We start from the raw sequence: 24,669 nt of genomic DNA, 5'->3' as shown, positions 1-24,669 counted from the left end.
TTGTGACAAACACAAATTGTTTGCGCACTGCGCCTCACTGACAATATATTTTAGTTTCTATGTTTTAGTACGTCCAGAATTCAGTTTTGTGTACTTCGCCAACTTTGTTTTAATCAGAACTTTTTAGGGATGGGATGGGATGGGACGTTTTGGGGAAGGAGACAAGACAGCGAGGTCATCGGTCTCATCGGATTAGGGAAGGACGGGGAAGGAAGTCGGCAGTGCCCTTTGAAAGGAACCATCCCGGCATTTGCCTGGAGCGATTTAGGGAAATCACGGAAAACTTAAATCAGGAGGGCCAGACGCGGGATTGAACTGTCGTCCTACCGAATGCGAGTCCAGTGTTTAACCACTGCGCCACCTCGCTCGGTAGAACTTTTTAGAAAAAAGCGAAATGACTCTGGTATAAATAAAACTTTTATTACAGTCGCGAAAGACGGAATATTTCTCAATATTACATACGACACCTATCTGGTACTTAAATTAAATGAGATATTGTTATAAAGTAAATTTTATATGAAATTTAGGTATCTTCTCCACATTTCATTCTCGACATTGTGGCAACTAAAATCGACCATACGGAAAGTATACGCTATGGACTGCGAACTCTTCAAAATTTCGTGCCATGGTTTACTACATTTAATGCTGCACAATAACTGTGTTAAACATCGAAACAAAATTAAGTCATTTATGGGGGGAAGGTATCAGTCAAGAAGACGTGTAAAAATCAAATTTTTGTGCCAAATAGTTCTTGTGAAATCGAATGATAAGTGTGTCAAAGCAGTCGGAACACCACGTGTCAGCACAGGCGAGCAGTGCAGTGATGACAAAATCGCGCACAGCGCGGAATGCGGGGAGCACGTCTCTGTAGCAGCGAAAGGGTTGATGCGCCCGTGGTGGCTTTACTTCATAAACTGCGCGCTCCTCCCTAAACTTAAATTTGCGAACTATACTATGGCGCTGCTTCTCTTGGCGCGTGCGTCGTTTGCAACTGGCAACGCAGCAATCTCCCGCGTCTTGGCGGGCATGCGCGAACCGCCAAGATAAAAGACTTGAACTATAGTGGGCGAGCGTGCTCACCCTCGTACAGCCAGTCGGGCACGCCGTTGAAGAGGACGCCGGGCACGCCGGTCGTGGTGAGCCGGAGGGGCGGCCGGCGCCGGGGGTCGTCGCAGTAGTAGAGGTCGTTGTCGTGCACGAAGGCGAGCCGCGAGCCGGCGGGTGCCCACACGGCCAGCTGCAGCCGAGGCACCGACCCGTCCAGCCCTGCCGGCGACAGCGGGTACTTGGTCCTGCAACAGCGCGCAGCTCCACCCACTGTCCGCCCTGGTACACCCCCATCTACACTACTGGCCATTAAAATTGCTACACCAACAAGAAATACAGATAATAAACGGGTATTCATTGGACAAACATATTATACTAGAACTGACATGTGATTACATTTTCACGCAATTTGGGTGCACAGATCCCGAGAAATCAGTCCCCAGAACAACCACCTCTGGCCGTAATAACGGCCTCGATACGCCTGGGCATTGAGTCAAACAGAGCTCGGATGGCGTGTACAGGCACAGCTGCCCATGCAGCTTCAACACGGTACCACAGTTCATCAAGAGTAGTGACCGGCGTATTGTGACGAGCCAGTTGCTCCGCCACCATTGACCAGACGTTTTCAATTGGTGAGAGATCTGGAGAATGTGCTGGCCAGGGCAGCAGTCGAACATTTTCTGTATCCAGAAAGGCCCGTACACGACCTGCAACATGCGGTCGTGCATTATCCTGCTGAAATGCAGGGTTTCGCAGGGATCGGTAGAGTCACGGGTCGTAACACATCTGAAATGTAACGTCCACTGTTCAAAGCTCCGTCATGCGAGCAAGAGGTGACCGAGACGTGTCACCAATGGCACCCCATACCATCACGCCCGGTGATACGCCAATATGGCGATGACGAATACACGCTTCCAATGTGCGTTCACCGCGATGTCACCAAACTCGGATGCGACCATCATGATGCTGTAAACAGAACCTGGAATCATCCGAAAAAATGACGTTTTGGCATTCGTGCACCCAGGTTCGTCGTTGAGTACACCATGGCAGGTGCTCCTGTTTGTGATGCAGCGTCAAGGGTAACTGCAGCCATGGTCTCCGAGGTGACAGTCCATGCTGCTGCAAATGTCGTCGAACTGTTCGTGCAGATGGTTGTTTTCTTGTAAACGTCCCAATCTGTTGACTCAGGGATCGAGACGAGACTGCACGATCCGTTACAGCCATGCGGATAAGAGGCGTGTCATCTCGACTGCTAGTGATACGAGGCCGTTGCTATCCAGCACGGTGTTCCGTATTACCCTCCTGAACCTACCGATTTCATATTCTGCTAACAGTCATTGGATCTCGACCAACGCGAACAGCAATGTCGCGATACGATAAACCGCAATCGCGATAGGCTACAATCCGACCTTTATCAAAGTCGGAAACGTGATGGTACGCATCTCCTCTCCTTACACGAGGCATCACAACAACGTTTCACCAGGCAACGCCGGTCAACTGCTGTTTGTGTATGAGAAATCGGTTGGAAACTTTCCTCATGTCAGAATGCTGTAGGTGTCGCCACCGGCGCCAACCTTGTGTGAATGCTCTGAAAAGCTAATCATTTGCATATCACAGCATCTTATGCCTGCCGGTCTAATTTCGCGTCTGTAGCGCGTCATCTACGTGGTGTAGCAATTTTAATGGCCAGTAGTATACATCTACATCATGTAACACCCCAAATATAGAACACATAATAACCATTGTTTTTGTTACAAAGGAAATAGCAAAATAAGTCATCCTGGGAGTGACGGCAGCTCTGACAACAAAATTTACACTCTTGTCAGTTTGATTAACAGGGATGTTATATAAATACTAATGCTTATCATAAAGAAATGACTGAATGAAAGAATACCATGTGATACAAAATTTATTTTTTACGGAGGTTAAAGCCCAGACCATAAATCGACTAAAGATAACATTTATCCTAGAAGAGAGCTATACCCGCATCGAGCTGTAAGTTCGCCGTGACTACACTGTAACTCACAAGGGAACCTCCCCATAGTACCCCCCTCAGATATAGTTATAAGTTGGAACAGTGGATAGGCCTTGAAAAACTGAACACAGATCAGTCGAGAAAACAGGAAGAAGTTGTGTGGAACTACGAAAAAAATAAACAAAATATACAAACTGAGTAGTCCATGCGCAACATAGGCAACATCAAGGAGAGTGTGAGCTCACGAGCGCCGTGGTCCCGTGGTTAGCGTGAGCAGGTGCGGAACGAGAGGTACTTGGTTCAAGTCATCCCTCGCGTGAAGAGTTTAAGTTTCTATTTTCAGGCAATTATTATCTGTCCGTCCGTCGGCACGCGGAAAAATTTGAAAACGTTAAAAACATATGTTTTGACAGAGCACGGGGAAAACTGTGCGACTGTGAAACTGTTGCATTCATTTGTTGCACTTTATATGACAAACTCTTACGTTTTCATCACTTTCTTGGGAGTGATTATCACATCCACAAGAAAACCTAAATCGGGCAAGGTGGAAGAATCTTTTTACCCATTCGCCAAGTGTACAAGTTAGGTGGGTCGACAACATATTCCTGTCATGTGACGCACATGCCGTCACCAGTGTCGTATAGAATATATCAGACGTGTTTTCCTGTGGAGGATTCGGTTGACGTATGACCTTGCGATCAAATGTTTTCGGTTACCTTTGGAGAGGCACGTCCTTTCGTCTACTAAACGCACGGTTTTGCGGTGCGGTCGCAAAACACAGACACTAAACTTATTATAATGAACAGAGACGTCAATGAACGAACGTAAAGATCATAACTTTGCGAAAATAAGTAAACTTTTCTCTCGAGAGAAGACTTGAACCAAGGACCTCTCGTTCCGTAGCTGCTCACGCTAACCACGGGACCACGGAGCTCCTGAGCTTACACTCTTCTTGATGTTGCCTATGTTGAGCATGGTCTACTCAGTTTGTATATTTTGCTTATTTTTTTGATAGTTCCACACAACTTCTTGTTTTATCAATTGATCTGTGTTCAGTTTTTCAAGGCCTATCCACTGTGCCAACTTATAATGAAATCTGAGGGGGGTGCGATGGGGAGATTCCCTTGTCAGTAATGGAGATGTTAACATCATTTCTCTCTTCTACTCTGGAACAGTAGTACGCATGTTAAGCGCTGCTAGATTGTTTTAAAACTGACTTGAAGTTTAAAGTTTTACGATATACAAGGTGGTCCATTGATCGTGACCGGACCAAATATCTCACGAAATAAGCTTGAAGGGGGAAACCAGATCGCGCTATGCTTGGCCCGCTAGACGGCGCTGCCATAGGTCAAACGGATATCAACTGCGTTTCTTTAAATAGGAACCCCCATTTTTTATTACATATTCGTGTAGTTCCTAAAGAAATATGAATGTTTTAGTTGGACCACTTTTTTCGCTTTGTGACAGATGGCGCTGTAATAGTCACAAACATATGGCTCACAATTTTAGACGAACCGTTGGTAACAGGTAGGTTTTTTAAATTATAATATAGAACGTAGGTACGTTTGAACATTTTATTTCGGTTGTTCCAATGTGATATATGTACCTTTGTGAACATATCATTTCTGAGAGCGCATGCTGTTACAGCGTGATTACCTGTAAATACCACATTAATGCAATAAATGCTCAAAATGATGTCCGTCAACCTCAATGCATTTGGCAATACGTGTAACGACATTCCTTTCAACAGCGAGTAGTTCGCCTTCCGTAATGTTCGCACATGCATTGACAATGCACTGACGCATGTTGTCAGGTGTTGTCGGTGGATCACGATAGCAAATATCCTTCAACTTTCCCCACAGATAGAAATCCGGGGACGTTAGATCCGGTGAACGTGTGGGCTTCGACGACCAATCCACCTGTCATGAAATATGCTATTCAATACCGCTTCAAACGCGCGCGAGTTATGTGCCGGACATCCATCATGTAGGAAGTACATTGCCATTCTGTCATGCAGTGAAACATCTTTTAGTAACATCGGTAGAACGCCACGTAGCAAATCAGCATACATTTCACCATTTAGATTGCCATCGATAAAAGGGGGCCAATTATCCTTCCTTCCATAATGCCGCACCATACATTAACCCGCTAAGGTCGCTGATGTTCCACTTGTCGCAGCCATCGTGGATTTTCCGTTGCCCAATAGTGCATATTATGCTGGTTTACGTTAGCGCTGTTGGTGAATGACGCTTCGCCTCTAAATAGAACGCGTGCAAAAAATCTGTCATCGTCCCGTAATTTCTCTTGTGCCCCGTGGCAGAACTGTAGACGACGTTCAAAGTCGTGGCCATGCAATTCCTGGTGCATAGAAATTTGGTACGGGTGCAATCGATGTTGATGTAGCATTCTCAACACCGAAGTTTTTGAGATTCCCGATTCTCGCGCAGTTTGTCTGCTACTGATGTGCGGATTAGCCGCGACAGCAGCTGAAACACCTACTTGGGCATCATCATTTGTTGCAGGTCGTGGTTGACGTTTCACATGTGGCTGAACACTTCCTGTTTCCTTAAACAACGTAACTATCTGGCAAACGGTCCGGACACTTGGATGATGTCGTCCAGGATACCGAGCAGCATACACAGCACACGCCCGTTGGGCATTTTGATCACAATAGCCATACATCAACACGATATCGACCTTTTCCGCAATTGGTAAACGGTCCATTTTAACACGGGTAATGTATCACGAAGCAAATACCGTCCGCACTGGCGGAATGTTACGTGATACCACGTACTTATGCGTTTGTGACTATTACAGCGCCATCTATCACAAAGCGAAAAAAGTGGTCCAACTCAAACATTCATATTTCCTTACGTCCTACGCGAATATGTAATAAAAATGGGGTTCCTATTTAAAAAAACGCAGTTGATATCCGTTTGACCTATGGCAGCGCCATCTAGCGAGCCAACCATAGCGCCATCTGGTTTCCCCCTTCAAGCTAGACAAGTTTCGTTCTTTGTAGTTTTTTCGTTTGATGCTTATTTCGTGAGATATATGGCCCGGTAACTATCAATGGACCACCCTGTAGACTGGAAGTATCAGTCAGAAGTCGGACTAAAGTAGGATCTTCTTTACCACTAGACAAATAACGAGTTTTGATGTATGTGACTGAAAAGTGAATCGTGTGATTACTGATTTGTGATGGGACTTAGCCTTCGTGGTACTTAATAGTCACACGATCAGAGGGTTGGATCCCCTCATTCGAAGGCGCCAGATTTCAAAGCCTGGGCTACTCTCAGGTTGGAATCTCCGCTTTCGAAGATTGTGTCCGTCTGTCTGTCTGTCTGCCCGTCTGCCCGCCGCTTACTGTTGTAGCTGTTCGTTCGTCCGTCCGTCCGTCCGTCCGTCCGCCTGCCTGCCTGCTCGCTGTCCGTCTCCGCTGCTGCCTGCTGCCCGTTCGTCCGTCCGTCTGTTCGCCGCCGCCGCCGCCTGCTGTCCGTCCGTCTGTTCGCCGCCGCCGTCGCAGCCAGCCGGTGCTCGCCGCCGCCACCGCCGCCGCCAGCCGGTGCTCGCCGCCGCCGCCGCCGCCGCCAGCCGGTGCTCGCCGCCGCCGTCGCCGTCGCCGTCCGCCCTGGTCGTCCGACCCTGGTCTTCGTCCGTCTGCGTCTTCGCCTGTTCCCAGTTTGTGTCCTTTCCTTTTCGTGCAATGCGTTTTTTCTTCCTGTCGTCATGTCCGCCCCCACCACCACCGTCACTACTACCACCACCGCCATCGTCTATGCATCCCCTTCCGCCGCCTCCACCACTATAACTTGGTGTGCCCAGTCCCACCCCCCTCCTTCCATCCCACCTCTCCTCACTCTCCCTTCACCCTCTCTCTTTGTCGCCCCCTCTCCCGCTTCTTCCTTTCGCTCCTCTCGTTCTGATCCTTTCCCCCCGCTCCCCCAGCCTGTCACTGCAGCTCCGGCTCGGGTGGTGGCCCGTCGGGCCACTGCCCACGCCCAGCTCTCCCCGTCACCTTCGCCATCACCGCCGCCACTGCCACCATCATCGTCATCGTCGCCGTCGCCTTCGCCTTCACTGTCACCGTCACCATCTCCGGCGCCGACTCCAGCCCCGGGACCTGCCACTCCCCGCCACATTCCAGTTGTTCCCATCCCCCACACCTCCTCCGCCGCCGTCAAGCGCCCCAGTGGCACTCCTGTCTCGTCTGCTCCAAAAAAGGCTCCGCCTCGTCCCCCTTCCCCCACCCCTGATGCCATGGATGTCTCCCCGCCCGTCCCTGCCCCCTCCTCCTCCTCCTCTACCCCCTCCTCCTACCGCTACCTCCTCTCCCATCCGGATCCCTCCCTCCTTGAAGCCCGGAACCTCACCCTCTTCCTTCGCCAGAATTGTCCTGGTGCCCCCATCTCCCTCCTCACTCCTCGCCGTGATTCGGTACTCATCTCCTCCCCCAGCTCTACCCTCCACACGGACCTCCTTTCCCGCATCCCTATCACCTGCTTTGGCCCTCATGCCTCTCTCACCCCTGCTCCCTCGCCACCTCCCTCCCGCCAATCGCAACCTCCGCTTCGCCCACCGACCCTCACCGCCGTGATCACTCGGCTCAGTCCAGTGACCACGGAGGAGGAGGTGTTGGCGGAGCTTCAGGCCCATCCCCATCTGGAGGTGCGTGCGGTTCGCCGGATCCATAATGCTGCCGGCCCCACCCGCATCACTGCACGCCCCCTCCATAGACCGTCTCCTGAAGGAGGGTGCCCTCCTTTTTAACCAGCGTTATAAAGTTGACCCCTCCCGTTCCCCTCCTCAATCCCTCCGCTGCCAAAGGTGCTTGCGATATAATGTGCACCCAACATCTGAGTGCCGCGAGGCCCCCACCTGCCCGCACTGTAGGCAAGCCCACTTTTTACGGCAGTGCCCCAATCTCCAGTCCCCCCCCCCCTCCTGTAATACCTGTAACCTCCCTCATCCCACCTACTCCAAGAAGTGTAAGGCCCGACCCCCCCTACCACTCCTGAACTCACCGTTCCTGTCCGCCCTCTGGACGCCCCCACCCCTCCCGGCAACTCCCTTCGCCCACCCCCTACCGCTGAGGACATCATCCGATTCCTCACCATTGTCCTGCAGAATGTACATCCTTTTCAGCGCCCACACACCCTCCAACAGATCTCCCTCGCCGCCCGATCCGTTTTCCACCTCAAAATGTACGCCACCTACTCTAACAACCAGGCCCATTTCACCTTCTCCCGTCTTGACACCCTCGTTTAAATCCCTGTCATGGCGCGACAGCAACGTATCCTTTTCAACAACATCCGCTCCCTTCCCGCCAACAAGAACCTCTTTCTCCATACCCTTGCCACCCACCGCGTGGACGCCTTCCTCCTAAATGAAACCTTCCTCCAACCCCACCACACCATCCACACTTCGCCCTACCTCCTCCACCGCTCCGATAATCCCCTCCCAATTGCGCGTGGCGGAGTTGCCATTGGGCACCATCGCCAGATCCCCGTTCGGCTCCAACCTCTCCTTCCCGACCCCACCGAACACCTGATCCTTAGTCTCTTCTTCCCTGGCCTTACCATTACCTGTGTCACCATCTATGTCCGCCCTAACGCCCCTATTCCCTTCGACTTCCTCTCCCACATTGACCGTACCTTCTCCTCCTACGTGATCGCCGCCGACCTCAACATCCATAGTCGTTCCGCCGCCCAGTTACGGCGGTGGCATCGGTTCCTCTCCTCCTTTCAAGGTGACCTCATTCCCATCCCCCAGCACACCCGTCCCAAATCCAACTCCACTCCTGATGTTATCCTCTCCTCCCCCAACCTCCTTGGCCGCATGACGGTGGATGTCCTGCAGCCAGTTGGTAGCGACCATCTCCCTGTCCTCCTCACTGTTTCAGACGGTCGTCGCCCTCGCCCCGACCCTCGTACTGACCCTCCCCCTAAGTATGTCCACGACTATTCCCTAGCCGACTGGAATGCCTACCGGTATACCCTTTCCACCCAGGTCGATAGCCACCCTCTCACCTACCACCACCCTGACGATGTCACCCATGCCGCCTCCTTTCTCCAGCAGACCATGTCTGAGGCCGTGGAGACCCACGTCCCTACTGTCGTCATCCACCCCCACCGTCCTACCTTACCCCCACAGGCTGTTCTCCTCCTCCGTGAATCCCGTCGTCTCTAACGTGCCTTCCTCCGCACGTGTGACCCGGACACACTACGACGCCACCGGCAACTCCAGCGACACATTCGTCTTTTGCTCGCGGCTAAGAAACGCTGGGACTGGCGACAGACATGCACCCGTTTAAATGCTACCCTACCAATCAACTCGTCCAAGATCTGGTCGGCCTTCCATCGCCTTACCGGAACTAAACCCTCCCCCTATTATCCTCTTCTCCATGATGTTCACCCTTTCCCTGACACCCTCAGTAAGGCCAATCACTTTGCCTCCTACCTCTCCGATGTATTTTCCATCCCCGATGATCCCCAGTTCGATTACTCCCTCTTCCCGGATATCCGCGATCGAACTGACACCTCCGTCCCTCCCCTCGCTCCTGGTTTCCAGTACTTGGACAACATTGCACACACGGAACTCAATGCCCCTATCACTACACAGGATCTTATTGCTACACTCCGCACAAAACGCAACACCGCTCCTGGTCACGATCGTGTCACCTACCGTCACCTTCGTGAAGCTCCTGTCTCTTTCCTCTCCACCCTGGCCAGGCTCTACAATGTAGTCCAGTCCACCGGTTACTACCCCGACCTGTGGAAAACCTCTCGTATCCTCATGTTCCTTAAACCTGGCAAACCGCCGTCCGCCGTCTCCTCCTACCGTCCCATCAGCCTTACCTCGGTCTTCAGCAAGGTCCTGGAATCTATCCTCACCCGATGCATCCACCAGCATCTCCGCCAGCACCGCCTCCTTCCCCGTTACCCAGTGTGGCTTTCGGCCGTCCTTCTCTTCCGACGACCTTCTCCTTCACCTCACTCATCTCCTTTCTGAACAGCTTAATTCCCGTCGCTCCGCAATCTTTCTCTCCCTGGACCTCGAACGTGCATATGACCGCGTATGGCATTCCGGTCCCCTCTTCAAGCTCCAAACCTTCGCCCTTCCCATTAACTACGTCCGTCGGATCGGCTCCTTTTTCTCTCCCGCCATGCTTGCTATGTCACCATCCATAACACAGATTCCTACACCTTTTTCCCCTCTGCCGGTGTGCCCCAAGGCTCCGTCCTCTCCCCCATTCTGTACCTTTTGTACACGGCGGACATGCCGCCGCCGTCAGCCCCCGTCCACCTTCTCCAGTTTGCCGATGACACCGCCTTCCTTGCCCTTGCCCCCACCCTACAGTGCTCCCAACACCTCCAATCCCATCTTGACCGGTTCACTGCTTGGTGCAACCAGTGGTTGCTCAAGGTCAATCCCTCCAAAACCCAGGCGATCATTGTAGGCAAAACCACCCCTTCCTTCTGCCTCCTTGATTTCTATCTCACCATCTATGGCCGTCCTATCGCCCTCACTCCCACCCTTAAGTACCTTGGCGTCACCCTCGACCGTCGCCTCTCCTGGACTCCCCACCTCCAGACAATCGAAGCCAAGGCACGCTCCCGACTCAGTCCCCTCAAGCTCCTCTCTGGCCGTACGTGGGGTCTGGACCCCTCCACCATCCTTCACACCTATAAGTCCCTCATCCGCCCTATCCTTTGTTATGCCCATCCGGCTTGGATCTCCGCCCCCCTACCTTTTATAAATCCCTCCAAATCCTTGAACGTCATGCTCTCCGCCTCGCCTATCGCATCCGTCTCCCCTCCCCCACGCGGATCCTGTACAATCTCATCCCCTTCCCCCACCTCCTCCTTTTCCTTGAAAGGATACGGATTCTGTACACCTCCCGCAAACTCGATCCTCCTCACCCGCTCATCTCCTCGAACCTCTCCCACCCCCGCCCGCTGCTGCGCCTGTATTCGCACGTCCCACCCGGTCTCCATCTCTCCACCCTCCTTACCCTCTCCCAAGGTGGCTTCCGCCAGCTCCCCCTCCCTGATGATGTCCTCCTCCCCTCCATCTACCCCTCCTATCAGCTTTGACCCTGCCCCACCCCCCCACTTCCGGTGTCCTTTCCTTTAGGCACCCTCCCTCCCTTCTCTTCCCATCCCTTCTCTTTCCTTTTCCCCCGTCCCCTCCCTCCGCCCCTCTTCCCCCGGGCTTCCCCTCCCCCTTCCTCCCTCCCCCCTATCTCCCCTGCCCGTGGCATCTCTGCTCTCGCCTCTCGCTCTCCCACTCCCCTTCCTCCTCCTCCTCCACCTCCTCTCTTGGCAGGTCCCCGGACTCGTACACGCTCAGCGGCGGAGATCATCGCCATCTGTGTGTCGTGTGTGTGCCTCGATTTGTGTTTAGTGTTCTGTGACCGTCACGCATCAACTGTTCACGTGTGCCGTCGCCGTCATCCGTGTTCTGTGCGCCATGTCACCAAGTGTTTCCTGTTTTTTCGAGTCCAGCGTGAACGGCTTCATGTTTATTGTTTTTTAAATCTCCTTTTTTTTGCCCGCCGTTTTTACTGTAGTGTCTGTATCGCCCATATGTCTTGTTATTGTTCCGCTTAAGGCTGAAGAGCAGCGTACTATGCTGCTGACAACCCGCCTGTATCAGGTGATGAAACTTACAATAAAGGAAAAAAAAATAATAGTCACAAACTTCAAAGGACGCAGTAAGAGACTGATCGCCGACATAACTCGATTATTAGACTTGAGTAGGCCACAACTAAAGGCAATCACGAAGAGATTATTCGTCGTATTGTCACAAGTTATCGTCAAAGTCAGGATTACTGATGTTACTGGACATAATTCCCTAAATGACATATCGGTGTGTGCGCTCAGCTTAGGGACAGACAATAATTGTGAAGAACAATACCCCTTAATTCAACTTTAACTCTCCATGTCGCCTACATCATTTCATGGACATTTAAAGTGTATTCTTGAAATTAACTAATTATTCTGATAACATAAAAGCGCCCAGTAAATTAGTGATAATTTAAATGTGAACAGCAATAACTTTACACCAAAATTACGACACATTCTGAACATTGTTCAAGGGTATGTTATCTCTGGAGTTACGTCGTGCAGTTGTTGAATACGCGACGTAGCGACACCTTGACGACGGAATAATAATTAACAACTCAATATCCTCGCAAAATTCAGAATGTGGCCTCGGCTTGGGTGATGGAATGATGATTCAAGACACTACTTGTTAACGTTTGAATAGCCGTTCTCAAACCGGACATAAGAACTAGAGTCAGCAAGTTTGCGTAAACTGAAGGGTCTGTCGCGAACACGCAAGGGACTTTTGGTTATTTCAGGTCAATAGAGGCATCGCGTTATCGAGTGGTGCAGTCGCTACATTTGCAAGTGAAGAAGATCGACAGACAACGAACACAGTTGCTTTCATTACAAGCATGGGCGACGCACACGCTCCGGCGTGCTGGTTCATCGAGACAGTGATATCATTTTCGAGATACAGTGTCAGAAAGTAACCAAACCACGCGAGGAGTTTTTTTTTGATGGTTACAGATTGGCACATTGTGTTCATGTGCAGTATGTGGACGAGCATTATCCTGTTGGAAGAACACATAACACTCCTGTTGCAAGAACGGCCAAAGAACGGGTCTAACGACATTCTGCACGTATCTAACGCTGGTTAGCTTCCCCTCCAGATACACCTAAGGTGAACGAGAGTTGTAGCTTATCGCACCCCAGACCATAAGGCCTCGGTGGGCCAGTGTGTCTTGGACGAGTGTACTCTACGAGACAGTGCGCACCAGGTCAATGTAGGACCCGCAAACGACCATTACTTGCGCGCAGGCAGAATCTGCTTTCATCACTCAAGACCACGGCGCGACATTCCAAGTTCCAAGTGACCCTCTCTGGCGGCACAAGTCGAGTCGTGCACGTTGATGCTGTGGCGTGACTGGAAGACGGTCTAGAGGTCTCTGTACCCGTAGTTCCAGTGCAAATAACTGCTTCGCAGCAGTTCGTCTTAAAACGTCCTGACTCACAAGCCCTCTGGTCTGTCTGTGGTAGATGTACGATCTGCCAATGCTGCACTTATAAAACGACAATCCTGGCGGGAGTCTGTGCTACGTGGACGTCCAGAACCTCGTCTGCGCGCGTTAGAATGTTCACTTGACCACTGATACCGGCGTCGTTGCACAACCGATGCAGTACGTCCGAAATGACTATCCCGCCACTCGGAAGGCCACAGACTGACCCCTTCCAAACTCGCTCAGCTGGCTGTAGGAGGCACTAGTGTGTCTCCACGGCATGGTTGCCTACCTGTTTCACACTTTTGCACCGCACTGTGAGCATTCCCTATTAGTGGTTCGACACAGATGGCGCTCTGGTAGCTGTGCCAATATGCTGTCTGTTGGCGGACGACGTTGAAATCATTATCAGTACATCTACTATACCTCAGGTGGTATATGCCGACATAGGACCAAAACCGATGTCGTCTTTTCAAACATACTTTTTGTGGTAGTGCATGTATATTCCTTTCACTTTTCAGATTTCCCTTCTTTGCATAATTGTTGTTGTAAAGATCTAAGTAGAGTCTGTATCACTAAACCGCTAACCAGGTTCGCAGTGCACTTCAAAAGTTGCAGGTTGCCTATCTCACAGCTTGCAGGGGCAACAAAAATTTGATCTTCAGTATTTCATATAATATTACTGTTGTGTACATAGTTGCACGTAGTCAGCGCATACACAACTTTCCCACTAGAGCGCGCCCCGCTAAGCACAACAGCGCAGGCGTAGCGCTCGTCCGTCTACGCTCTACAAGATGGCGCTGCCATAAAGACGGACCAAATTCTGCTTCCGCCGATCCGCGTATTAATATGTAACGCAGCCAATGAGACTGCTGCTAACGTATAACCTTTTCTCCTCGCGGATCACACTCTCGCAGTGATACCTGAACGCTCGAGGTATTATAACGAGTGTACAGACCTCCGATTACGATTAGTCAGTCTGCATTAGTCTGTAGTCAAGTTTCAGTCTGCGCCTAATAAGATTACCATATTCCTGTACATAACCATGAAGAGAAATGTATAGACACTTTGTCAAGTATCATAGATATGTGAGAATAAGATTAACGTACCAAGACCAAAGGAACTTCAGATTGTCAATTGTAAATAGCATCCAGAATCAAGTTATGTATGGTTTATGCTTGTTACTTTTTTAATAAATGTGTGTGAAAATTAATCAAGTTCTGTTTAAAGTTGGTCACCGTCAATCTGCTACTCTGAGTGTGCAAGTGGCATTTCTATCGTCTGACCTAGCGGCAGAAGACCACGAGACATATTGCAGACCCTCGCCTACTTCGTTACAGCGACAAGTCAAATAATCTGATGGTGTGTGTACCGAAGGTCTTGCAGTACGCACACCACAGTTACTGACGCCACGTAAAAATTTAAAGTGCTGTCGTAACTTATTCATTAAGAGGTATAATCTTATGATAAAGGTCTGATACAGTACCACGAGTATTGAAGTTAGAACCTATGTATATCTTCTGAGGTAGCATAACTCTCGGCGCGTAAATTACCCTGACTATATTCATCCAGTATTTGAGAAGGAGAGCACCTATCAACTTTCAGCAAACTTCGCAAATAATTTGAAACCCTTACGACACTCACTCTGAGCCCCTGCTCATCATCCCCAAGAAGGAAAAAAAAAAATTGCTAACTACATTTTCGCTGTTCATGCAGTAAAACTTCAGCAACAGGCATGACGTTTGAATTTATTTCATCTTTGCTACTAACTATCCGCAACACATTTCGCAGGCTGTATCCATACGTAGAATGAAATTTTCACTCTACAGCGGAGTGTGCGCTGATACGAAGCCATGTCTCCGCAATAACCTTTCTTCCAGGAGTGCTGGTTCTGCAAGGTTCGCAGGAGAGCTTCTGTGAAGTTTGGAACGTAGGAGACGAGGTTCTGGCGGAATTAAAGCTGTGAGGACGGGGCGTGAGTCGTGCTTGGGTAGTTCAGTTGGTAGAGCACTTGCCCGCGAGAGGCAAAGGTCCCGAGTTCGAGTTTCGGTCCGGCACACACTTTTAATCTGCCAGACGTTTCAGTACCCATACGTATTACTGAATGCTCCTGCTAAATTATGTAGTTGTACGACACGTAATTCAGGAGAAATGACGTCATAAACGTTGAAATGCTTGAGAAAATACCTTTTGCTTAAAATGGAGCGCCAATTACCCAGACTATACTCACACAATGTTTGATAATGAGAGCACTTAGCAACTTCCAGCAAACATTAAATACTCTCAGATCTTTTCTAAGATTTTTCTCGCTTATCGCCAAATATTTAACATGTTACTAATCAGACGTTTGCAGCTGTTTTATACGTGGAAGTTGGATTCTTTCAGAAATCGGCGGGAGGGATGAGTTAGTGGTAGTGTAATAGAAGGGAACAAAACTTGTATAGTATTTACACTATCTCATTGTGTATGTAATTTGTTTTTGCTGCAATAATTGTTTCTAATAGCTGAAAATGATCTGATTTTTGTTGTAATAATTTAATAATACAAAAAAGTTTAGCATTATAACGTTTATTCACTAATGCACATCATCCTCGCGTATGCTACTAGTGCCCTCTCTCGCCAAAAGTTTTCTTTAGCTCAAGCGTTACGCACGCGACGGTAGCGAATGAGCTGTATATTGGTGACGTATTACTCAATAACGACCACCGTCTTGGGCATGTTTTTAATATTATGGAGGTTAAATGTTATATTTTACTAACACCTTTGGGCTATTTTTAAGGTACTTCCGCTTGTAATGGTACTTCAATTACGTAACCATTACGGCACCTCACCTCAACCTCTCGATACCAGCAATATTCTACTGTCTTTCTGTGAAACAGTTAACATATTTCTGTGGCAACATTCAGATTTGATTTCATTAATGTAGAGGTACTTTGATCTATCGATATGTTTAGATTGCAATGATATTCTTCTTATGTATATTCTTTCTTTTGTCACTATGATCTTTGACGTACTTGTAACTCTGATTTTTTGGGCGCGTAAGCGGTTATTAGAGAGTCAAGTCTTGGTCGCCATGTTGAAAAGACTCAAATTGTAGTCAGTTTATGAAATGTGAACTTTAACAGTGAGGAAGATATTTTCGAGTATGTTTTATATTGTGAAGTGATGTTGCAACAAAAGTAACAAGAAAGAAGTGTAACTAAAATTCGGAGGGCTGATTTACTTTTTTACATCACGATTGTTCTAACTTGCAAAAGTTTAATCTTCAAGAATGATTTATGAAACACATCTATAAAACTTTTGAATATCGCAGAATAACACCTCTAGGCATCCGAGCTTGGAATCATCACTAACTAGATTTTCGACGATTGAGCCATGAGTTCACAACGAGACCATCGTGGGAAACACGAAAAGATGAGTGCCTAGTTTATCCATTATTTCAAGAAATGACTTTATTAACTGTGCTCTAATGACACCTGCCATATAGTATAACTTTGTTGTTGCCCGAAAATGCAATATTTAGCAGCGTGAGCAACACTACGATCGTAATTAATTTTTGACCTTTGTTGTGGTAGGTTTGTTAGACGCTACAACTTGTAACCCAGTAAGTTTGACTAAATTTTGCTTCCATGAACATCTGATTGGATGCTTATTATTTCTTCACGAAAATTACGTCCTACGGTTGCTGCTCCAACCATGTACAACATTTTAAAACACTTGTTATGTGACGTTTCATATCTCTCAGAAGAAATTCTTTTGCACATAGGTCGCCGCTGCAGTTGCCGTACTTTCGTATGAAGCCAGAAAATGACGAACGTGAGTGCTGTTGCTGGCGGGGCTGTAGCGCGCGCTGGCTACCTATAGAATCTGCCGGCGTCCGCGGCGCGCAGCTGGGGATTATTAAAGCAGGCCCGGGCTGTGTGCCCGTGAGCCGGCTGTCCGCTGTCTGCTGTGGAGTGCAGGCAGGCGCTTAATGAGGAGCGACGCGTGGCCAGCAGCGGCGCATCGCTGAATTTTTCAGACACAGCCCTCCACTGCGTTTCTGTCGTAACAACTGATCCGGACCCCAAGTAAAAAGAAAGGTTGCGATAAGCATCTGCGTACATATTTCACCTGCACGTGTGCTGTGTCAAAACGCACGGGGCACGTTCGTCCTTACTGGTGCTGAGCGTCCTCCGTGATAAATCAATGATAACACCTGGTGGTCACGATAATATACGTGCATGATGTGGTAAAGCCAAAATCAAATTGTGTTCTAGGTGACATGAGAGCGTCTACGGAATAGCAGGTGGCGAGCATGCGCGACTGCAGCGATATACCACATCGCCCTCGCTGCGTCCAGAGATGCCGCCTGAGCGACGCGCAGCAGCCGGCCGCTATTGCGAAGAATCGACAGCATCGATGATTATTACATCAATTGTTAAAAGTTGGCGTGGCGTTGCGTGCTTGTTCGTTTTAAATGGTTCCTATTGCACAACGAAAAGGGTTAGTTAGTTCCCGGATAGACCTCTCACCGACCAAGTAGTGGTAGTGGTGTATATCACGTCTGATCTTATAGCGTTTCACTGCGTGGTGTAGTGAGGCTACTCAGTTTACACCTAAGCCCTGGGAAAGTGCACGGAATTTTGTCGATTATACACTCCTGGAAATGGAAAAAAGAACACATTGACACCGGTGTGTCAGACCCACCATACTTGCTCCGGACACTGCGAGAGGGCTGTACAAGCAATGATCACACGCACGGCACAGCGGACACACCAGGAACCGCGGTGTTGGCCGTCGAATGGCGCTAGCTGCGCAGCATTTGTGCACCGCCGCCGTCAGTGTCAGCCAGTTTGCCGTGGCATACGGAGCTCCATCGCAGTCTTTAACACTGGTAGCATGCCGCGACAGCGTGGACGTGAACCGTATGTGCAGTTGACGGACTTTGAGCGAGGGCGTATAGTGGTCACGCGGGAGGCCGGGTGGACGTACCGCCGAATTGCTCAACACGTGGGGCGTGAGGTCTCCACAGTACATCGATGTTGTCGCCAGTGGTCGGCGGAAGGTGCACGTGCCCGTCGACCTGGGACCGGACCGCAGCGACGCACGGATGCACGCCAAGACCGTAGGATCCTACGCAGTGCCGTAGGGGACCGCACCGCCACTTCCCAGCAAATTAGGGACACTGTTGCTCCTGGGGTATCGGCGAGGACCATTCGCAACCGTCTCCATGAAGCTGGGCTACGTTCCCGCACACCGTTAGGCCGTCTTCCGCTCACGCCCCAACATCGTGCAGCCCGCCTCCAGTGGTGTCGCGACAGGCGTGAATGGAGGGACGAATGGAGACGTGTCGTCTTCAGCGATGAGAGTCGCTTCTGCCTTGGTGCCAATGATGGTCGTATGCGTGTTTGGCGCCGTGCAGGTGAGCGCCACAATCAGGACTGCATACGACCGAGGCACACAGGGCCAACACCCGGCATCATGGTGTGGGGAGCGCTCTCCTACACTGGCCGTACACCACTGGTGATCGTCGAGGGGACACTGAATAGTGCACGGTACATCCAAACCGTCATCGAACCCATCGTTCTACCATTCCTAGACCAGCAAGGGAACTTGCTGTTCCAACAGGACAATGCACGTCCGCATGTATCCCGTGCCACCCAACGTGCTCTAGAAGGTGTAAGTCAACTACCCTGGCCAGCAAGATCTCCGGATCTGTCCCCCATTGAGCATGTTTGGGACTGGATGAAGCGTCGTCTCACGCGGTCTGCACGTCCAGCACGAACGCTGGTCCAACTGAGGCGCCAGGTGGAAATGGCATGGCAAGCCGTTCCACAGGACTACATCCAGCATCTCTACGATCGTCTCCATGGGAGAATAGCAGCCTGCATTGCTGCGAAAGGTGGATATACACTGTACTAGTGCCGACATTGTGCATGCTCTGTTGCCTGTGTCTATGTGCCTGTGGTTCTGTCAGTGTGATCATGTGATGTATCTGACCCCAGGAATGTGTCAATAAAGTTTCCCCTTCCTGGGACAATGAATTCACGGTGTTCTTATTTCAATTTCCAGGAGTGTAGTTGTGGGAACAGTTTCGTTCGTAAAATTTGCTGGGGTGAGTCCCCCGTGAGCCTGATTTAATTGAGAGATTGATTTGTTAGGTGCTGAGTTTTGTGGAATCGGTGTGACCGATATCCCGTCTGCATTGTATGTTGAGTGGTCGCCACGCGCCCAGAGGTAATTGGGTTGCTTGTCGTTTTTATGGAGGTGGTTTGGGTATTGTGCGTGTGTGTATCGAGAAGGAAAGCCTCGAACACGTGTTGGTAGTTGTATTTTCAAGACCACTAGCTTGCAGCAGACAGCGAATAAGCTCATAGAACGACAAACTGTTTCACTATACGGTGATGGTGCGCACGTATCACTGAGTAGACAAGCGATAGTAAATTGAAGGAACCATTTAACGAGCTACACGTAGCTAAACCAAAACTTGATTCATCAAGGTGACGAGTGGCCGATTTAAATGTTAGGGAACTTAGCGGGTCACGTGTGGTCAACGCCTGAAGAGGTCAAGATTTGCTTTTAAATTGTAACTTAAGGTTAGTTGAAAAGTGGCGGTGACATTTAGGATTTTTGTTTGATTTTTTTATGACTTGTTTCCATATTGTGGGGACAGATAATATATTTGCTGGCGCTCGTTCACTGGTGATAACCAACGTGAATTGAGATACCTAGAAGGAAAATAAATCCAATTTTATTGGGGTTAAAGGAAACCTTCCAGTCTATTTAACTGGTATCTAGTGTGAATGTATCTATAGAATTTTCGGAAGTATAAACGAGTATAATTCAGAGATATTGATACAGTGGAGTCAGTATCACGTATAATGTGGTGTTTCTAAATGTGCTTGGTAAAAGGTTCTTGAAAGAATGAAATTATAAATAATCTACTGAAAGTAGATCCTCTCAATATTAAAGAAAAGATTTCAATTAAGGGAAAAAGCTCACTAAATGATGAATAATTTTAATTGAAGTAATTGAATTATAATAAATATAAAGGAAACAAAAGAAAAATTCGGAGTAGGTATTAAAATTCATGGAGAAGAAGTAAAAACTTTGAGGTTCGCCGATGACATTGTAATTCTGTCAGAGACAGCAAAGGACTTGGAAAAGCAGTTGAACGGAATGGACAGTGTCTTGAAAGGAGGATATAAGATGAACATCAACAAAAGCAAAACGAGGATAATGGAATGTAGTCAAATTAAATCGAGTGATGCTGAGGGGATTAGATTAGGAAATGAGACACTTAAAGTAGTAAATGAGTTTTGCTATTTAGGGAGTAAAATAACTGATGATGGTCGATGTAGAGAGGATAAAAAATGCAGACTGGCAATGGCAAGGAAATCGTTTCTGAAGAAGAGAAATTTGTTAACATCGAGTATAGATTTAAGTGTCAGGAAGTCGTTTCTGAAAGTATTTGTATGGAGTGTAGCCATATATGGAAGTGAAACATGGACGATAACCAGTTTGGACAAGAAGAGAATAGAAGCTTTCGAAATGTGGTGCTACAGAAGAATGCTGAAGATAAGGTGGGTAGATCACGTAACTAATGAGGAGGTATTGAATAGGATTGAGGAGAAGAGAAGTTTGTGGCACAACTTGACTAGAAGAAGGGATCGGTTGGTAGGACATGTTTTGAGGCATCAAGGGATCACAAATTTGGCATTGGAGGGCAGCGTGGAGGGTAAAAATCGTAGAGGGAGACCAAGAGATGAATACACTAAGCAGATTCAGAAGGATGTAGGTTGCAGTAGGTACTGGGAGATGAAGACGCTTGCACACTATAGAGTAGCATGGAGAGCTGCATCAAACCAGTCTCAGGACTGAAGACCACAACAACAACAATTGAATTATTTACGGAAATGCCAAAGATTTTGCTACTAACAAAGATTCGTTATTCTGTGACGCATGCGAAGTCTCATCACTTACATATCATCGCTGCGACGAGTTGGAAAAATATTTAAGGGAGCATTAAAAATGTTTTAATTCCTTACAGTAGTGATGGAAGTGTCCATAAACAGAATAATCAATACAAGACGGTAGATAGATTGGTATTTTAGTACAAGTAATAATATAGTTCCGATTTTATGTGAGAGAGTACGTACTGCGTTGTGAGGTCGTTGCGAAAGATAACAATTGCTAGTTGGATGTAGCATTTATCATCACGCAAGATAATCAGGCACTGAAATTAAAGTAATTTGTTGCTCTGACGAGATCAGTACCGTAGGCAACGAGAGTGGTTCATTAAATAGGCCCATTTATTCACTACTGCTCAACTTCAGTAATCATTGGTGTGTGAATATTGTTAAGTGATTATTCGTAGTTCTATCGTGGCTTGGTACGATTTCGGCGTCGTGTCTAGGCAGGGTGTTGTTCCCCTTATTTGGCAGACAGGCTGTTTGCATGGTCAGCGGTTGAGGTGGCTGCAATATTAATTGCGCTAAGGCTGATTTCGTGTCCGATTCGTTCATTGCCAGTGTGATTGCGGCGCGGGCTAGATTCTTGTCGTCATCAGAGGCTCCTCTCCAACTGGAATCTTCTGCAATTAGATAGCGTTCTGCAGTCTTAACATCTATTTAAAAATAAGAAACTGTACTTAATTAAAGGTGTGGTGGTCGACTGGTGGCCTAAGTACTTTGCGCAACAGGATACTCTGCAGTAACGGCATAGAGACGTTGGTACAGTACGATCCCTTGTCGTTGTCAGTCGATCTTGGGTACTGCCAGTCACGGACCAGTACATACGCCACCACACTCCCACAACGATTCCGTTTCACTTCCTCCTGCCTAGCTACAGTTGTCTGATGTCTCCCCCACCCTAGCATGCATGGTATTCTACAGTCCTACTGCATCATATTCCACTCAAGTATCGGGATGGAGCATAAGTTCGTAACGTTTTTTCGTAAGTTTAATAAACTCAACGGACACCCATATCAGAGACTTTAGTCATCTATAATATATTATTCTTCAGTATTTACAACAGTTTCCCAACTCTGGAGTAACATTTCGATTCCGCGACTGTAGAAATCACGTGGTTTTGAAGCGAAGAACTCGTCATGTTCGGAGCACATTTTCGTCTGGAAAGGAAGTTACTTGAATGTTGTTCAAATTACTTACGGGTTTACTGCCGGGTGACGTCGTCGGCCACCGCCGTTATTTCGACAGGAGCACACCCTGCCATTCTCAAGGCACAACTGCAAGTAGGAAGCAATGTGTAAGGGAATTTAATACCATTAGACATCGTGAGAGAGCAGAATGAGGCGCTCCGCGGAACTCATGGACTTCGAACGGGGTCAGGTGGTTGGGTGTCGCTTGTGTCATACGTCAGTACGCGAGATTTCCACACTCCTAAACATCCCTAGGTCCACTGTTTCTGATGTAATAGTGAAGTGGAAACGTGAAGGGACACGTGCAGCACAAAAGCGTACAGGCCGACCTCGTCTGTTGGCTGACAGAGACCGCCGACAGTTGAAAATAGTCGCAATGTATAACAGACAGACGTCTATCCAGACCATCACACAAGAATTCCAAACTGCATCAACTATGACAGTTAGGCGGGAGGTGAGAACACTTGGTTTTCATGGTCGATCGGCTGCTCATAAGCCACACATCACGCCGGTAAATGCCAAAGGACGCCTCGCTTCATGTAAGGAGCGTAAACATTGGACTATTGAACAGTGGTAAAACGATGTGTGGGGTGACGAATCATGGTACATGTGGCGATCCGATGGCAGGGTGTGGGTGTGGCGAATGCCCGGTGAACGTCTTCTGCAAATTGTGTAACGCCACCATTAAAATTCGGAGGCGGTGGTGTTACGGTGTGGTAGTGTTATTCATGGAGGGGTAGCTTGCACCCCTTGTTGTTTTGCGTGACACTATCACAACACAGAGCTACATTGATGTTTTAAGCACCATCTTGCTTTCCACTGTTGGAGAGCAATTCGGGGATGGCGATTACATCTTTCAACACGATGGAGCACCTGTTCATAATGCAAGGCCTGTGGCGGAGTGGTTACACGACAATAACATCCCTGTAATGGACTGGCCCGCACAGAGTCCTGCTCTGAATCCTATAGAACACCTTTGGAATGTTTTGGAACGCCGACTTCGTGCCAGGCCTCACCGATCGACATCGATACCGGTCCTCAGTGCAGCACTCCGTGAAGAATGGGCTGCTATTCTGCAAGAAACCTTCCAGCACCTGACTGCACGTATGTCTGCGAGAGTGGAAGCTGTCATGAAGGCTAAGGGTAGGCCAACATCTTACTGAATTCCAGCATTACCGATGGAGGACGCCATGAACTTGTAAGTCATTTTCAACCACGTGTCCGGATACTTTTGATCACATAGTGCACGATCAAATGGAACAGCTTGACCTCGATCACAATGATTACATTCATTTGCGCGATCCTCTACCACAATAATATAATCATTATTACACCTTACTTTCTTCCCATAGAAGCTTTAGTATCATAACCATGAAACTTGCATATTGTGTATTTTTGTTATATGCAGTGTTTGCTACCATTGATCTTGTAAATTGTAATTTAACGTGTTTGGTTCATAACACGAACAGTGAACGCTCAGTTTGACATTCTTCAACTAACGTCGTGATCAAATGGTCTGTCTCTATTGATAGTATCTTTGTTTCTTATGTTTGGTTTCCTACATACTATTGCCTTTTGTAGACGCTAGTCAGTTGTCTCGTGATGAAGACCCAATAACCCGAAAACCGGTTACAAATCAACAAATATTAGTAGAACAAAAACGCAGCTGAGCGTTAGATATGAATTTATCCTACCATTAAGTGACAGAAGAACCCATAAATGTAATTAAGGTTATACTAATTTTGTTGAATAAACCCGAAAATTCCTCAATAAATTTCAAAGTAAGTAGTCTAGCCGAAAACAAAAGAGCACCACGTGAAAGTTGGTGGAAAAATAGTGCAGATTCGTATATGACACACATTTCAGCAATAGATTTTTGGTTAGCTTTTTATCAAGGGAGTGTCTGATGTGTGTGAGACAAAATTTACGATTAATGTTTCACTTGTAATTTTGAGGAAAGTTTATCTAATTGATATGTCAAGTAAACAAACAGTTTACTTTATACAGTTGAGTAGCACTTAGTCTAAAATAGAACCTCTCATTTCTATCGATGCTGTAATCTTACCATGGAGACTGAAGGCTGCTCTATGCATTGATGTTTCTTGCAGTACAGTAATTTACAAACATTTTAATAGACCTCTGTATTCCTTTATTTACAATTAAGTTCGAATATGGTTTAACCAAAAGAAATCACCAGGTATAAACAAAAGGCAACTTAGACGGTTTCAAGACCAGTTTTTGATAGTCTAGTTCCATAGGCACTACGTTAAAAATTATTTATTATCGTTATTTTATTATAACATTAAGCAGTGGTTTGCTTTACTAGTAATTTTTTATTATTTTGCCATATTAAGTCATGCAGATATTTAATAAGCTCTTCGCTCTGTATTAATTCTTTATTGTTTTCCAAGTGTTGTTAAGTTCCGATTGTATCCAAATGTGATACTGTCTCCCTAAAGG

General features: G+C 47.8%; 1 protein-coding gene across 1 annotated transcript in view; it reads right to left on the bottom strand.

Moving 5' to 3' along the window:
- The window catches only part of LOC124619544 (inactive dipeptidyl peptidase 10-like), a 380,569-nt gene that overhangs the window by 160,756 nt on the left and 195,144 nt on the right, over positions 1–24,669 (bottom strand). Inside the window, exon 6 of the mRNA XM_047146009.1 lies at positions 1,081–1,292. Within this exon, the coding sequence (XP_047001965.1) occupies positions 1,081–1,292 (212 nt within the window). The remainder of the gene's footprint in view (positions 1–1,080; positions 1,293–24,669) is intronic.

Source organism: Schistocerca americana, chromosome 6 (assembly GCF_021461395.2).
Source record: "Schistocerca americana isolate TAMUIC-IGC-003095 chromosome 6, iqSchAmer2.1, whole genome shotgun sequence".
Classification (NCBI taxonomy): Eukaryota; Metazoa; Arthropoda; class Insecta; order Orthoptera; family Acrididae; genus Schistocerca; species Schistocerca americana.
This window is presented reverse-complemented; position numbering and strand designations above follow the sequence as displayed.